The following is a 15,427-nucleotide window of genomic DNA, read 5'->3' as shown; positions in this document are numbered from 1 at the left end:
GAGTGGTTTCGGAGAGCTGTGACATGGAACTGCCATGCATAACAAAGGGAGCAGTAGCACTCCGATTTGCCGGTGTGCACTGTTCGGGTTGGGCTATGGCCCCGGACCCAGAACACACTACCTTTCTAGTGGGAGCTGTTGTTTAGCGCCCCGTGTCATCCCGACTGGGACTTAAAACAAGTGAGGGTGCGCGATTGTGATGCTCACGGGGGCACTGGTCCTATTCTCGAGCAGTGCGGTATCTGCTAAAAGCCTCAGACAAAACTCACAAAGAGCAGACATAACACGGGTAAACACGGCAAGCCTGATTCGCAAAAGCGGGCTGACTCGGCTGAGACTAATCGAAGGCTTAATGAGCCTCTGATACCACGTTGGGTGCCAGTGTGGTGACCTCGCTACTCACCATAGCGGATGATCACCGCGGGTTTACACTTAGCGAGCCACAGGGCCGCGACTCCATCACCTACTCGCGTGTAGCGCACCGCTCTGTGCACGCTCAACTAACAAGGTGCTCAGCGCGGCGCGGCAAAACAGACAGTGTTCGAATAACAGAAATACACCAACGCTTTATTGCCTTCGGCGGCACCCCGAGCAACAGTACAATGTCCGCTCTTGCGACGGGGATGTTAACGATAAGGGGAAACCGTGAGCACGTCGCAGCTGGCAATAGCGAGCTTTGACACACCGGTCGGGAAAAGGTCCCTTGCAGCTATGCTGCGCACTCTCACGGTGACCACTGGGCCTGGTCGCGAGAGTTAGGGCAAATCTCGTACGCATAGGCCTACGGCAAGTGCGGCTTGGTGTGGTACGACCACTTCAAGCACTAGGCAGCGCTGTTGGCTTAGTGTACAGTACCGAAGCTAGCACTCAAGTAAACACGCCTGCCGGGATGCCAAGGCCCCAGGCAGGCTACAATCCGGCGATTCCCAAAGGGGACGTGGACAAAAAAAAACACGTGCTTACCCGGTGCCGACCAACGAAGGAGAGCTCTCTTGAGCGCACACATGACTCGTGCCGCGCCAGCGCGCGGCGCCATCTGTCGCCAAGCACTGTTACCAGAGCAGGAAAAGGGAAAGGGAGCGGCCGTACAGCGGAATGCCCGCAAGATGGTCGCGGTCGCGCCTCACATCTCCACAGAGTTCACTTGTGCCTCACGAAAAACCATGGCACTGCTTCACCACATGGCACAAGAAATGAAGCAGCACCTCGGTTCTGATTTTCTTCTTTATTTGAATGAAAACATTTTGTACAAGACGCATTATTTTTTTTACTGTTCCTGCATCATTCATCTTCAAGATGCATATTCTGATTTTTTTTGTTTTGAGTATTTTTGCATTTATCTTAACATTTTGCATTTATCTTAATATTTTGCATTTATCTTTGCATTTATACTTAACAAAACAGCCTGCAATACAGTAACTTTGGCCTTCGGAGATCACATGCTTCGTAAGAACACTACAATAAAGTTGTTTCCGTCCGTCGTAAGAAAACTTTGCTGACTCAGTTGGTTTTCATGCTTGTGCGTCTGGTCAGTCACACGTGAACTGTGCAAAAGCATTTATTTCATCGTCGACCTAGCCCTTCGCGACAAGGGAAACTCGGCAGCAAGGACACTTTCACCTTAGACAACACAACCCTTGGCATTGAAGTTTAGAAAATGCAGTATGTCCAACAACAATAATCCACACTTCATACTGTGAAATTTTATGGCGCCCACACTCAGATGAAGTTGCAGTGCAGTGGACAGCCGCGCTAGCTCCGACTTCCAGGTTTAACTGGGCATCTAGGAATCACATGAAGCAGCGACGACACAAGGTCTCTGGTCCTTTTTGGGGGTGGCCTAGGTCATGGCCACGATTTTGTCGGAGTTTTTTACACCAACGCACATCGCAGGCAGCTACCGTCTTGCACTGTTTACCTTTCACAGCCACAGCACCCATGGCACCCCCTGTATTTAAAATACTTGTAATATGTGTTTAATTAACAAATATAAACTAATTGGCTCATCAAACACTTGATTAGTAATGTTTTTAAAGGTTTAACGTATTATACATTAATAATTTATACATTCAAATAGCTTTAAGTGATAATCTTTAAAGCGACATCATTTCTGTGCGGCCCAGGAGCGACTTCTGTGTGGGGCTGGCTGCTGCACCGCGCGGCGCAGGAGAAGCTGCCTTTTTTATTGTAATGTTTACCAGTTAACAACCAAAAATTGCAAACTTTTCACATTTTATTCTTTCCAAAATTTTTTTTTGCTCTTAAACATATGTTTTTTGGAAAGAGCATTTCATTGTGCAAAAGTTGTTATGACACAATACATGCTTTAGTTCTTTTCAAAGTGGCGAAAACGATCTTCCAGGGACATACGAAAAATAACTATATTTGTGCGGTAACGAAAGAGTTAAGTCTGTGTTATGTGATGCCTAGCTCGTGACCTTTGAGAATCACTCAGTCTGTTCAGGTACTGAAGCTCTTTGTCAGCTTAACTACATGATAGTTTCAGGGGTGCAATAGCGGCACCAGCTGCACCATTTTGATACATTTCCCTTTTTTTCGTCTCAGCTGCGCCAAAACCATAAAATTTGCTGAAATCGCACAATGGTGTGCCGGAATGTCTGACCAGCCTGAAAATTTTCTTTGTTGAACTAACTTTAGCGAGAATTAAGCAACTATGCAGCACTCAACTAAAATGCAGGCTATGTTAAGTGGCCACTTGTAGTTTGTGTCAATGTTAGGTTGGTGTCATCAATCAATCCAGGGATCGAGGCGCGCAGAATCTAACCCTAAACCGCGGCATAAGTTACATACTCATTGTGCCAGGACACTCACGAAACGCGATTGACCAGATAAAGTAACGCTAGCGTAATCATGTCGTACCAACTCGCCCAAGCAACCACGTTAGTTACTTTCATTTCTAGTACATTGGGCTCTTTTAATTGTTTCACCGTTCAGCCATGTGTCATCGACGCCATGTACGTCTACGCCGTATGCAATGCCTGAAGGTTCTCTTTTCTTGTCCGGTCAGTGCCGCTGTCTGTCTCCTTCTTTTCTTGTCCCTCGTTATTGGTGCTGTTTTTTATGCGAATCATGTCATACCAACTCGCCCAAGCAACCACGTTAGCTGTAGGAATAGGCTACGAGCAGCTGGTCCAATTTGCGGCAGTTGTTGGCTTGCAAAAGCCAATGCATCAAAAGTCATTCACACCCGTCAGCCGGAAAGTTCGTGATGCGACAATGGATGACGTCAGCGCCAATCTTGAGATGTCGAAAGAGCTCGCAGTGAGAGAACTCAGCAGGGGCGAGATTGCCATTATGTACGGCAGTATGTAGCACAAACATGGCACAAAATAGCATGACGCTGGACTTAGTTTGGATTTTGCAGTCCTGTCAAACTTCTTGCTAGCTTGCAGTTGGCACAAGGCTCTGCCAGATGGAGCGGAAATTTGGCAAGCATTTCTTGGCCCTGTCTGTGAGCGAAATGTCTGTGAGGAGTCAGCTCGAAAAGCCCAGAGGGACAAACTCATGGGGCTGGCGTATTTTAGTCGCAGTGGCCACTACAAGAAGAATTTTTCTTTTCGGTGTGCAAATTTCATCAGATTTAATGATGTCTTTCATAAATAAAACTCAATTTTAACTTTAAAGCTTGTTTTTCTCAAAACACAAATTTTGCCATTTTTTCTAATGTGCACCTCTTTTTTTCGGGCACTTCTAGTGCTCAGATCTGCATGAAATTTGGCCGAATTTTTTCTAAAGTATGACAAATGTAATTATCTAGTTTAAATTTCATATTTTATTGTGTAATAAAAAAAACTGTATGTATACCTTTACTAGGGTAGATGAAATATGGACTTTTTACGTCCATTATTTTTCATGCGTAATACATATTTTGTATGTGTTTCCTAATTGGTTATTTGCACTCTACTCTTTGTTTGAAGCAATATGAACAATTTTTGTTTGGCTGCCGAATCTCTGTGGATGCTATACTATAAACCTAGATCTCGCCTCGTCACAATATTGTCAGTTTAGACGTCACACATTGAGCTTTCACTCTGACATGAACTGTTATTTGCCTTTAGTGTCTCTTTGAAGAGCTCGTTTCGCAGGGATTCTGGCCGCAGCGTCTGTGTCATCATTGGTTGTCAGTGAAAAATAGTCATCTTGTCCGTGGCTGAAAAATCATTAGTGACGCAAACAAAACAAATAAAAATTATCAGGTTCGAGTGAGTATTGAACTCTGGCCGTCTGTGTGGCAAGGAATTGCTCAATTGCAGAGTCACAAGATTTGTTCAACCTTTCAAAAGAAACACTTATGAATGTCACATAATAGAAGGAGTTTTTTTAACGCCTAATTCTAGGCGCATAGGCGCCTAGAATTGCCCCTGACATGAAAAGATATGAATTGAGTATTATTAGGGTGATTAAAATGTCCAACTATTACAAAATGCTTAGACATAATTAATCATTCTCAACAGCAGAAGCGAACAGTTACGCAGGTTTGCATGTTGCCCTACAGATGAGTATTGGGCTTTTTGGTGATTCGCAGAAGGAATATTTATGGCGTAGTGGGCACATAACAACTGTGCTTGCAATAAGCATTCAATGATATTTTGAAATGGGCATTGTTACTTGAGGCATGCTCTGAGAATCGAAGCAAGGTAGCAGGTCAGATGGCACACAAAGCACAATCAGGATTTTCTCTTGAAGGTGACGCTCAAGCGTCCTTTGATATTTCTTTGTGTGCCTTCTTTCTTTGCGCCGCTGTGTTTCTCTTCTCTTGTTAGTGTGCATTTGCCGTGTTTTGACTTCTTTTTTGTGTCCATGTTTGCACACCTGTTCATGAGTAGTAGGTTTACAACTGGTAGCTCTGCTCCTCGTTATTGTAAGTTTCAAAGAAATACATGGAGTAGTCCTACAACACCAGTTTTCTTGCTTTGCTCGTGAACACAGTAGACTCTCTGTTAGCAGAAATTTGTGAAACAGAACTGCTGCTTAAATACTAGAACGACTGCTTCCAACCTGATTGGTTTAATACCTGGATTCTCCACTTTTGATCATCTCTCCGTTTAAGTGGGGCATATTTTCCTGGCCTCTGCAGGTTCTATTTAACCAGAGCCTACTGTAATTGCAATCGAAACATTATTTGGAAAATTTAGAGAGTGAGAATATTCTCTAGAAGTCACTGCTGTAAAGTAAATTGCACCATCTCTCACTAAAGGGAATCATGCAAAGCAGCAGGCTCTAACGCTTACATTAATGGTGACGTTGACACTTGCACTCATCGCAGCATTGCGCAAAAGAGAAACCTGGGAGCCCCATGCCAATTGCTGCTAATGCTAATGGGCAGTGGGAGACAGAAGACTCCAATTGGACACAAGGACCTTCAGTCTGATTTTAGTTAACGCACATGCTGTGAATATTTATTTTTCAACAACACACAGGAGAAATCTATCACCGCCACTACCGTAGAGGTCAAGATCCTGTGCCTATATGTGCAACGTGGCTAGTGAATGGTTGTGCAATGCGAGCGGGTGGTTTTTTAATGAATAAACCCACTAGCAGACACTGCCTGCGTTGGAGTGTCAAGGTGAGAGAGAAGGAGTGTTGGAGAGGGGAGGGAGGGGAGGGGACGCACATGCATAATGGGGGTGTAAACAATGCATAAAGGAATGCCTAGAGGTGAAAGAGGGTAGGGCGTAGGAGAGGAGTGTGAGGGGAAGGGGACGCGCATGCACAGTATGAGTGGTTGTGCAGCACATTGGATCGACCTCGACCATAAGATGCTTCGCATGTAAAAATTCAACCCCACTGTTTGTTGGATGGGCTCTGAGGTGCTACAGTTGAGCCTATAGCTGAGCACTTCAAAATATGTATTGGGTACCGGGTGTTGCAAATGAAGGAGGAAAAAGGGGCGGCGGGCGGGAGAACGACCCAGGGGCGCTGGCTCACTCAGTTGTTCCATTTACGTTCGATGTAGCCAGACAATCGGGTCCGGGTTTTCTTCTTCGTTTCTCGCAGTTTTGTTCTGATGCCCAAACCTTCAGGGCCCCTGGCTTTAAGCACCACAGATAACCTCTTGTAAGTGCCAAGCATAGAAATCGCAAATTGTGCTCTGTGTGTAAATAAAGTGGAAATTTAGCCTATTTGGTATGTTGATACACGCTGACGGCCGTGGACTCGTGAGCAGAAGCAAAGGCCGCACCTGACTCGGACCGTCAGCATGCCTTTGTGATTAAGATGTACACAGGGTCATTTTGTGTAGGATACTTGTCTACTTGTGTTGTCATGTTGATTTATTGTTATTGTCATATCATTTTACTTAGTAGAATACGTTTTGTGACAATCACATGTGTCTTATTTGTTGCCTTAGGTATCAGGAACATTTAAAAAAGGCCACCTCAAGAACGGCTACATCATCCTCTTTGAAGCAGGCGGCACACAGCTCCAGCAGGACGACGTGAAAGCATGGTGGACAATTCATCCGTGCCAAAAGCCTGTAACCACTATCTGTCTTTCCGTGAGTTTTTTTGGGAATCAACTAGGTTACTGCGCGATTTGGGGCATGTGCTGAAATTTTTTCAGTGGTAGGAGGGTTAATGATGAATTTCGTTCCATTCAGTCATATACCGAATGCATAAAGTGTAAATATTCAGTATGCATGCTTTGCAAGCACATGTTTCACTGTTGCCGTTGAAAATAATGCCATTCCAAGTGTTTTTTTAAGTTTCTGCAGTTGAGCCTGGTTTCATTGTTGATGAAAAAGTAACTAGTGCATGCGAGTGGTGTGTGCATTGTTTGATACCCACGGTAATCGAATGCAAAGGAGGCAGCTGAATCCAACGCATAGTGCTGATAATTTTCCAATGCTTTGTACATTTATCTATCAAGGCACCTTGTTTTTTTAATTCATATGTGTAAGAAGGGTACAGATAAATGTGGCTGCAATCACACCTGCAACAAATCTGTAAAAAGCTTAAAAACTGCGTGTCATGGCAGACATGTTTTCCTGTGATTACCTATATGTGAAACAGGTTGTTGTTTTGACAGAAGGTGGTTGTTGTGGTTTAAGGAAGAGAAACTCACATAATGTCGCAGTAGACAGTCTTCATTGAAATCCATCCACATACTGATATTGTTTGTATGTAGTTTTAATCATAATGATCGGCACCCTATTTTTTTTTAAGTTAGCCATCCTGTTCATCAGTATAGCAGCTTGCATTACATTCGCAATGCCCATAGCCTGTCACGCTGCCAAGCGGAATTCAGGAGCGTCGTCTCCCGAGGATGGTCAGAATGCAGTCACTCCCCTGTGCTAACCTCAATGTTAACATGTTAGCAAAAAACGAACACTACCGGTTTTTCATTTCCTGCATCAGTAAGTAAACCGGAATCTGATTTCTTCTTGCGAGGCGCGAAGTTTTCGTATTAGTACGTGGAGACTCATGCTTACGGTGATAGCTGACAGAGTACACATATCAGCTTCATGCGGTTTTCTGTAGCCACGTAGGTTAGGAAAGTGTAATTGTCTGACCCTTTCAGTTGAAGCTCACCTTCTTTTATTTGCATATAGGCTTTTTGAGTGCTTTGTAGTACAAGAATTCCATAACATTGTACGCGTAAAGTTGCAAGGGCTCGGGATTTGCTCTTCGAGGAAATCTGACTGAGCAATCTCAAATAGGCCAGCACTGCGAGGCTTGTCTTTGTACTTTTGTGGATAGATGGCAGCACACTGCAAGCGATTTGCTCGTTGACGAGCTTCAGAGATAAATTGTCTAAATGCTCACCAATATAGTCACGCGGTATTGTTGGTGTTGCCGAAATCGCTCGACGGAGGGGATTCCTCAACTTATTTCAGCAGGTATGTTGAACGAAACCAACCTAATGACGAGAATTTTTCACTAAACGTATAAAAGTTGTGAACGCATCAAGAGTGACAGCGACAATGAACGATCAGCAGTTAACACTCATGAGGAGCGAGTGCAATTACTGTGAACGTTATGGAGCGCCGCATGCCATCAACACGCTCGAGGAAAGCGAAATGGTGAGACTCGTGCAGTTACGGCTACAATCCACACCTCTTTGATAACTTCTCCTGTACTACTGGTACCTTTCGAATGGTGTTGTTGTTCAATAAATTTTTGCAATTTCGAAGTTAGAAAAAGCATATGTGTGTATTCCTTCCGATACTCATATTTCGATTGCGCTGATCGAACATGCAACATTCGAATGCTGTGAATCCCGCAAGTGCTGGGATGTTAGATGCTTCTGTTTCATTGAATAATCAACTCCATGTTCCGGACAGCGCAGGTATAATGACGACGTAATATCTTTGCCAACCATCACCACGTTAAACATTCGAAGCCATGAAACAGCAATGGTGCTACTCGTTAGCAGCCTACTAGTGCTGCAAATTCATCAGGCAGGCTGGGTATATAGGACCTCGGAGGGCCATTAAGTTCATACATAAGTTCTAGTTTGTGCAGTTTTCGGTAGCACGCACAGGGTTTCGCAAAGCGTCGTTCATGCATGGTAATGGAGCTGAAATATAATATTTCACACCCCGGCGAATAAACAGGTGGCGAGCTTCCAAGGTTTCAGAAAGTGTCTAGGCCTCATATACAGTTCAGTGCACCTCATGACTGTCTGGTGAAAGTTACACGGTCCGTGCGTCCACATGTCCTATATGCTCCTAAGCTAGCAAACGAGCTGAACCTCCTTTGGGCGCCATGTTATTTTTGCAGTTAGCCACTTTTAGTTCTTGGGCATCGTGAATAGCGAGATTATTGAGAACATATCATTGCATTAACAACCTGTCATTGCCATGGTGATTGTATGCGAAGAATGCAGATGTGAAAACAGTGAAAAACATGCACAGACAGTGCCTCCCCACAAGACAAACACTCTGGCTTATCTTGTACATTGTAAATAAATAAAGCAGTGTAGTCGCACTCACTATATTTTTGAGAAGTTGCCATGTACACCGTGCGTGAGCTGTAGGAGATAACAGTAAGTAGGCCGCTTAATGCAAAGCTAGGTACATGTAGCTTGTTAGTACAATGTATGTATTTTGAGAAGTGACTCATATGCACATTTGTGACCACAGTTGCTGTACATAAAGTGTGTAGTTAGCATCTCTTTAAGCTAGAAAAATAAAAAGCAGGCACCTAAAGAGAATTATGAGTGTTCATTGCAGTGAGGGGAACTTCATTTGCCTATACTTGGCACCACATTGGCTTTACGACGAAATGACTGCTGAAGTTTGGATCTGTCAAAAAAATTAAATGGGGATTTTTAATGAATATTCTTGTTAGCAGACATTTTTGCATTGTTCTTTTTGTACAAATAAATTGCTGAGGAGGACGTGTCATTCATTGCCTCACTTTGTAGAAACTTGAGAATTTTTCTTTCTTCAGAAGCAGTAAGTTTAGGTTGTCACTATGCAGTATGTTGAGAATTTTCCATGTAATAAACACGCCACAAAACTGTCCTGCAGTTGCTATTAATTTGGCGTCTTAGTCCTGACTGTGCATTTTCTATGTCTTACCTGTGGAGCATTATATTAGAATGCACAAAGTTGTGGGATTGAGACACCAACAGAAGAGAAATGTGGCCAGACACACGAAGTGTGAACTTACAACAGTTTTATTTTTAAAATTGTGTGAACTTTTATACGCATGGTACCGTCATACTATGGTTGTCCCGAGAGTTTACATTACGCTTGTGCTCTACCACTCAACAGTGGCATCCTTTTCGCAAGTGAGGCAATGGACTCATTGCTGATGTCTCCTGTCTAGGGATGTCTTGAGCTCCTATTATCAATCGTTTTCTCCTAATGTACTGTGAAACATAAGCGTGCACTTGTAATGCCTGCAGTTGATGGCAAGCGGCAAAATTATCAATAAAAACATTTTTTGTCTGGAGATAACCAGACTTTGCTGCAAAAACTATAAGTGGCAACTGGTACTTCATCTTTGTGCTAAAAAGAGGATGTGAAGATGAAATATCAGCGCTGTCCTGCCCATTTTGTCTCTTCCTACAGTTGTTGCACTGTTACATACAACCATGAGTATAGAGATTGTTCTGTGTGATACTGCGTTTACGTGCTTTTTTTTCACTCGCATGTTCCTTATGTGCTATGCAGAGGCAGTGCAATTTACATGTGTATTTTATATAAAAATAATTTTGCCGGGTACCCCAGTGCATTTAGCAATATAATTATGTTCAAAAATGTAATAGTGTTTGTCTGCTCGCATTGTTAAAGTTACTGCACATAATACTTATCTACCTTGTCGAATTTTTAAAGCAAGCTTGCATATTCTTTTTCATTTATATTGCACGAGTTTTCATGGTTCTTGCTTCGCAATGCATTTGCTAGCATTGAAGCTATGATGAAAGATAATCGGACAAGATTTGGAGGGGGTCTCTTGCTCGGTTGTGAACCTAAATTCAAGGCGGTCCTGGAAGAGCCACTGAGAAGTTCTTGTAATGAAATATTTTGTTCATTCACTGTTTTTACTAAACCAGCGTAAATTATCGTGTGAAATTTTGTGTCGTTACAAGAGAGGAAGACGTGCATCATACATTCCGACAATTTGTTACATTTCAGAGGGTAACTCTAAGGCACCACACTGTATGCATAGTTTCAAGGAAATCGGGCACTATTCAGGAAACTTTGGTACACAGGAATTGCTGCTGCCGTACATTGTCGCGGTTGAAAAGAAATGAGGGGGCGGCTTGCTCAGTCGTGGGTCTTTGGAATCTCTTAAAAAGAAGAAAGGGCACTTGCTCTGGGTTTTACAATTTTTTTAAAATACATGGGGTTTCGAAATTTAAGTATAATTTCAGGAATTGGTAGAGGTTATTTTTTAGATGCTGCAATTGCCATCTATATTGCTTATTAAGTTAGAGATATTTTCCCTTTTAGCAAAAAAAATGAAGTCAGTCTTCTATGGTTACATGCAACACAGCAAGCACATTACCAGTCCGTTCACTGTTGCATGTTTTGGCTTCGGTGGCAAAGCATTCCCCACAATTATTAATGGATGTGTCTGCTTGCTTATAAACTGGTATGGAACCATTCCTTCAGAAGCCAGCTTATACCACTCAAAAGTACATTCCATGCAGAATAAACATTCAAACAATAGTCATTTTAATGAAAGAAAGAGGTCCGAAATCTAAGATACGCATAGAACACACACAAATAAAGCTGTGCATTTTGGTGTATAAGAATTGAGTTTTACTTGATAAAAATGGAAGCTTGAGTGAGTTGGTATGGGTTCATTTTGGTTGAACAGCGCACGCGAGACGACGACGAATCGCTTGTTTGTGTTCTTTTTATTACGATAGGTATTATGTGGACACACGCGGCTAGATTTTGCTGCTGGTGTCGGCGTCATTCACTGTATATGTATACGTATATATATTTATGAAAATGCAAGAAAGCGAAAAATCTAGATAAAGACTCCAGCGCGCGGAATCGAACTTGGAACCTCTGTGTTGTGAGTGCTAGGCGTTAACCACTGAGCACATCCCTGAACTTGTAAACAGAAAGCTATTTATATCTACCACTTACCGCTAGTGATAGGCATCTCGTAGGAGAACTATCGTGTTTTCAGCATTAACAGCAAGATGGCGCAACGAGCGCACAGTGGCGCGTCGCAGCGCGCACCTTCATCTCCCATGCGTACTTTGTCTCGCGGAGAGAAGTGGATAGTTGTAAAGCCCCTGAACGCACATTCGTGCGCCTTTATCTCGGGGTTGGGAGCATTTTATGTCTTGGCTGTCCTTAAGCTTTTTCCAGAAGGCTTCTGTTGTAGTTACCGGGTGCACAAAGGTTACTGCAATCGTTGCAAAGTCTCTGTTTGCGAAAATAGCGCGCTTTTCAGACACAGCGAAGTTACAACTGAGATGCTTATTCGTGTTCATCTGTACCTGTGAGTATGTTTTATGCATTATTTGTGCACGAGAAACGCGGGGCACGCTTCGATCTACTTGCCATCCTTGTTGCTATTGCGTTCAATGCTTCGCCTTTGCGGCAAAGCTGTGAATTTTTTTCTTCATTCTCCTCCCGCCTGCACTCTTCAACCAAAATGAATTTTACTTAGTAAGCATGTAAAAGTATTCAAGTGTTTCGGAACATTCTGTAGTGCATTGAGAATCATATAATGAATTCAGGGTCTTAGGTGTCACTTATACAAGCACAAGAGAAACAAGAGCTCACAAAAAGATAGCTGTGGATATGTAAAGAACATCATTCCTTAAGCCGGACATTTTTTTCACTTTTCTAGGGTAATTATTTATTTATTTATTTATTTATTTACAGGTACCTCAAAGACCCCAAAGAGTGGGGTTTTACATGAGGGGTGTTGAAGCACGAAAATTACACAACTGATCAACAAACACAAAAAAGAAAACAAAAACTGCATGAGCGTATCACGAAAGGGTATCAAGCACGCTCTGTTAATAAAAAGCATACAATGCCAACCAACGAAGCATACCAACGAAGCATAAAAAGCATACAATGCCAACCAGCGAAGCAGAGAACACCACTAAGGATAATCGCATACATGACACAAAAATAATCAGTACAGAAGTTTTTCAACGGCAGCTTTGAACAGAGTCGGGTTTGTTTTGGTGACGACACTTTCAGAAAGGCTGTTCCATTCGGTGGCTGTCAGAACAGGAAATGAATTTAGATAGGCGGTCGTGCGTGCACGAGGTGGGTATACTGCTTTTGAGTGGTTGAGGCGATTCGATGGGTGGTAAGCAGTTTTTATGTGGAGGCTTTCACATGATAACGAGTTGTAGAATTTGTGGAAGAGGCAAAATCATGCTACTGTACGTCGTGTTTTGAGACTTGGCAATTTAGCTTTACGTTTAAGAAGTGTTACGCTTGTGTGGTATGAATAATCGGAAAAGATGAATCTGGCCGCACGGTTCTGAACGGATTCAAGGATGGTACTTGAGTTAGCTTGTGGTAAGTCCCAGACTGCACACGCGAATTCCAGCTTTGGGCGAACAAGCGTTTCGTAGGCCAATAATTTAACTGTGGACGGAGCCAGGTTAATGTTACGTCGGAGGAAGCTATGCACTATGCTTGACTGGCATAGCTAGCTTTAATGTTCAGATGAACTACGCAGATGGTAAACACTGCATTTGTATTTGTCACTTTTCTTCTGTGCACTCATCCTGTCATTAAGTCTAAGAAGTATTTTACTATTTAAGAGGTTGCATATATGTTTCTGAAAAATGCCTGTTGCCTAGTATAATTAAGTGCTGAAAAAGTATATAAGAGCAGAGTATTTTTCCTGATAAGGCTTGATTCATGTTTACATTGAGAACACATAGTTACCACATCAACATGAAATCCAGTGTTGTACCTACACATTCTGTTAATTCTCCTTTGTTCCTAAACTTTGAATGACTTCTTAATACAAGTTCCTTTAATAGGAATATAATTCATTTCAGTTACACTTCAGACATTGTATCTTGGCGTCACTGTTATGTTACATTCATGAAGTTATTCAAATTAAAACACGCTGTACGTAGTGCTGAGGTGAAAGAAATAAGTGGAAAGCTCTGTGGCGCTTTCCACTTATAATGATTCTTTCCTGATATGTAGTCAAGATGTGCAAAATGAAAGTTGCTCACAAGCACAATGTAAGTTTATTGTTCAATATCGCATTACAACTGGGAGAAAATGTCCAGAATACATACTTGCAACTTTGGCGTGTCTCTTGTTTGAACTTCAAGAGTTCTTGGTGTCCGACAGACACTCCGTATTTTTCAACGGCATTTATTCGGAAATGTGGAACAGACATTTCATCAACGCACTTGAAAGTTCTGCTGGGCTTCATAACAAGTTTAATTCCTTCAAGATCCTCACCAGCGAGAGCAAGCAGTGTAGTGCATGCTATTGGGCTAATCTGTTCTTGTTCAATTAGAAGCCATAGTTTTGGGTATTTTGCGTACATAAATAATGAAGGATGAGGTCTAGGGGAGCGCAAACTTTTGACTGTTTCTTCCGAAATTATAGCAGTGCAATATATAGGCAAAGGAATGCACAAAAAGCAAGACAAACATCGAACATTTAGTGCAATGCAATACATAGGTACCATAATTACTCATGTAATTAATGCACGTTTTTTTCTTGAAAAATCAGAACAAAGTTGGGGGGGGGGAGTGCGTTCAAATTCATTGGAGGGTGTGTTCATTGGGGGGTGCGTTCAAACTTTATGAAAACTTTTTTGGGGGAAGGAAAAAATGTGGTAATGCAAAGAAAAGTTAGGTCGCTTAGCCTTTCGCAACTTACATTCGCGTACACTGTTCGGAAACAGTTTCTTCGTTGCACTTCAATCATCTTTGGTGGTTGATGGCGCTGTATTCTGCAAGCTGTCCCCGGGCCGCCCGCGCGCGCCATAAAAACGCTTTGCGACTATCTTTTCTCCTCGCAATAGTTTAACCGCAACAGTGGTATCTGTTTGTGATCTCGAGGTGCGCCCAAAAGCGTGCACTCAGGGGAGAATAAGGAGTGAAGGGACAGAGTGAAAAGAAAAAGAAAGTATGCTAAAAAGTTGGCACCGTATCTGCATTTATTCTGCAAATGTCATCGAAAGACCGTAGTCTTGCGTGTGGAGAGAGCGAGCAAAACATTTATTTGATGTTTGTGAAATTATGTGATGATTTGTGAAAAACAAAGCGCGTGGCTCTAAGACGGGTGTGCGCGCCCGCCTCAGAGGTGATAAGGTGTAGAATGCAAGGCGACGGGTAGATGCCACTGCCATCTCGTTTTAGCAAAGCGTTGGAAACACTCACCTTTCCGTGCAAGCTTTGGATGGTTAGCGCAGCGTGATAAGCGCTACGGTCCTCAAAATTACTTATGTATGCCTTTTCTAGTAAAAGGCACACATGCAGAATATTTACGTGTTGTTATGGTGCCCCAGACACACGCAATAATTGCTTTTTAATCGACAATCGCACAAGTATGAGCGCTGAATCTTGAGCAACATAGGTGGACGCTGCAGATGGGGTCGGCCGTTTCAAATACCCGATGCTGTTAAGAGTGGACAAACAGACAAATTTACAGACAGACAGACCGAAATTTTTGTGTTGAAGGTCCCCAAGAAAAACTATCGTCTTTAAAAGAGAGGGTGGGGGTCACAGGAAGCGACCGTCGGTTGGTGCGGGCAGTTTGGTGACCTTCGCTCGATGTGTGCTTATCAGCTGCGATGTCTCTACACTCGCACCGTTGGTAAACCCCGCTGTGGCGCACAGATAGAAAGAGAAGTAATAGGCACGCGGCAACGGGCGAGAGGGGGAGCGAGTCAAGGTGGTTGAGCGGGAGTCAGCAAAGTAATAAAAAATTGAAGAGAGCGAACGGGTGAGGAAACGCCAGGTGTCGGTTAGTGGGACTATAGCGAATGAATGT

At 42.9% G+C, this 15,427-nt stretch overlaps 1 protein-coding gene across 2 annotated transcripts in view; it reads left to right on the top strand.

The window, feature by feature from the left end:
• The window catches only part of LOC119169114 (protein O-mannosyl-transferase Tmtc3), a 488,628-nt gene extending 474,902 nt beyond the window's left edge, over positions 1-13,726 (top strand). For both annotated transcript variants that reach the window (XM_075886398.1, XM_037420216.2), the window contains one exon: positions 6,371-13,726. In XM_075886398.1, the coding sequence (XP_075742513.1) occupies positions 6,371-6,461 (91 nt within the window). In that variant the 3' untranslated portion in view covers positions 6,462-13,726. The remainder of the gene's footprint in view (positions 1-6,370) is intronic.
• The last annotated feature ends 1,701 nt before the right edge of the window (positions 13,727-15,427 follow it).

The sequence above is a fragment of the Rhipicephalus microplus genome, chromosome 2 (assembly GCF_043290135.1).
Source record: "Rhipicephalus microplus isolate Deutch F79 chromosome 2, USDA_Rmic, whole genome shotgun sequence".
Taxonomy (NCBI): Eukaryota; Metazoa; Arthropoda; class Arachnida; order Ixodida; family Ixodidae; genus Rhipicephalus; species Rhipicephalus microplus.
This window is presented reverse-complemented; position numbering and strand designations above follow the sequence as displayed.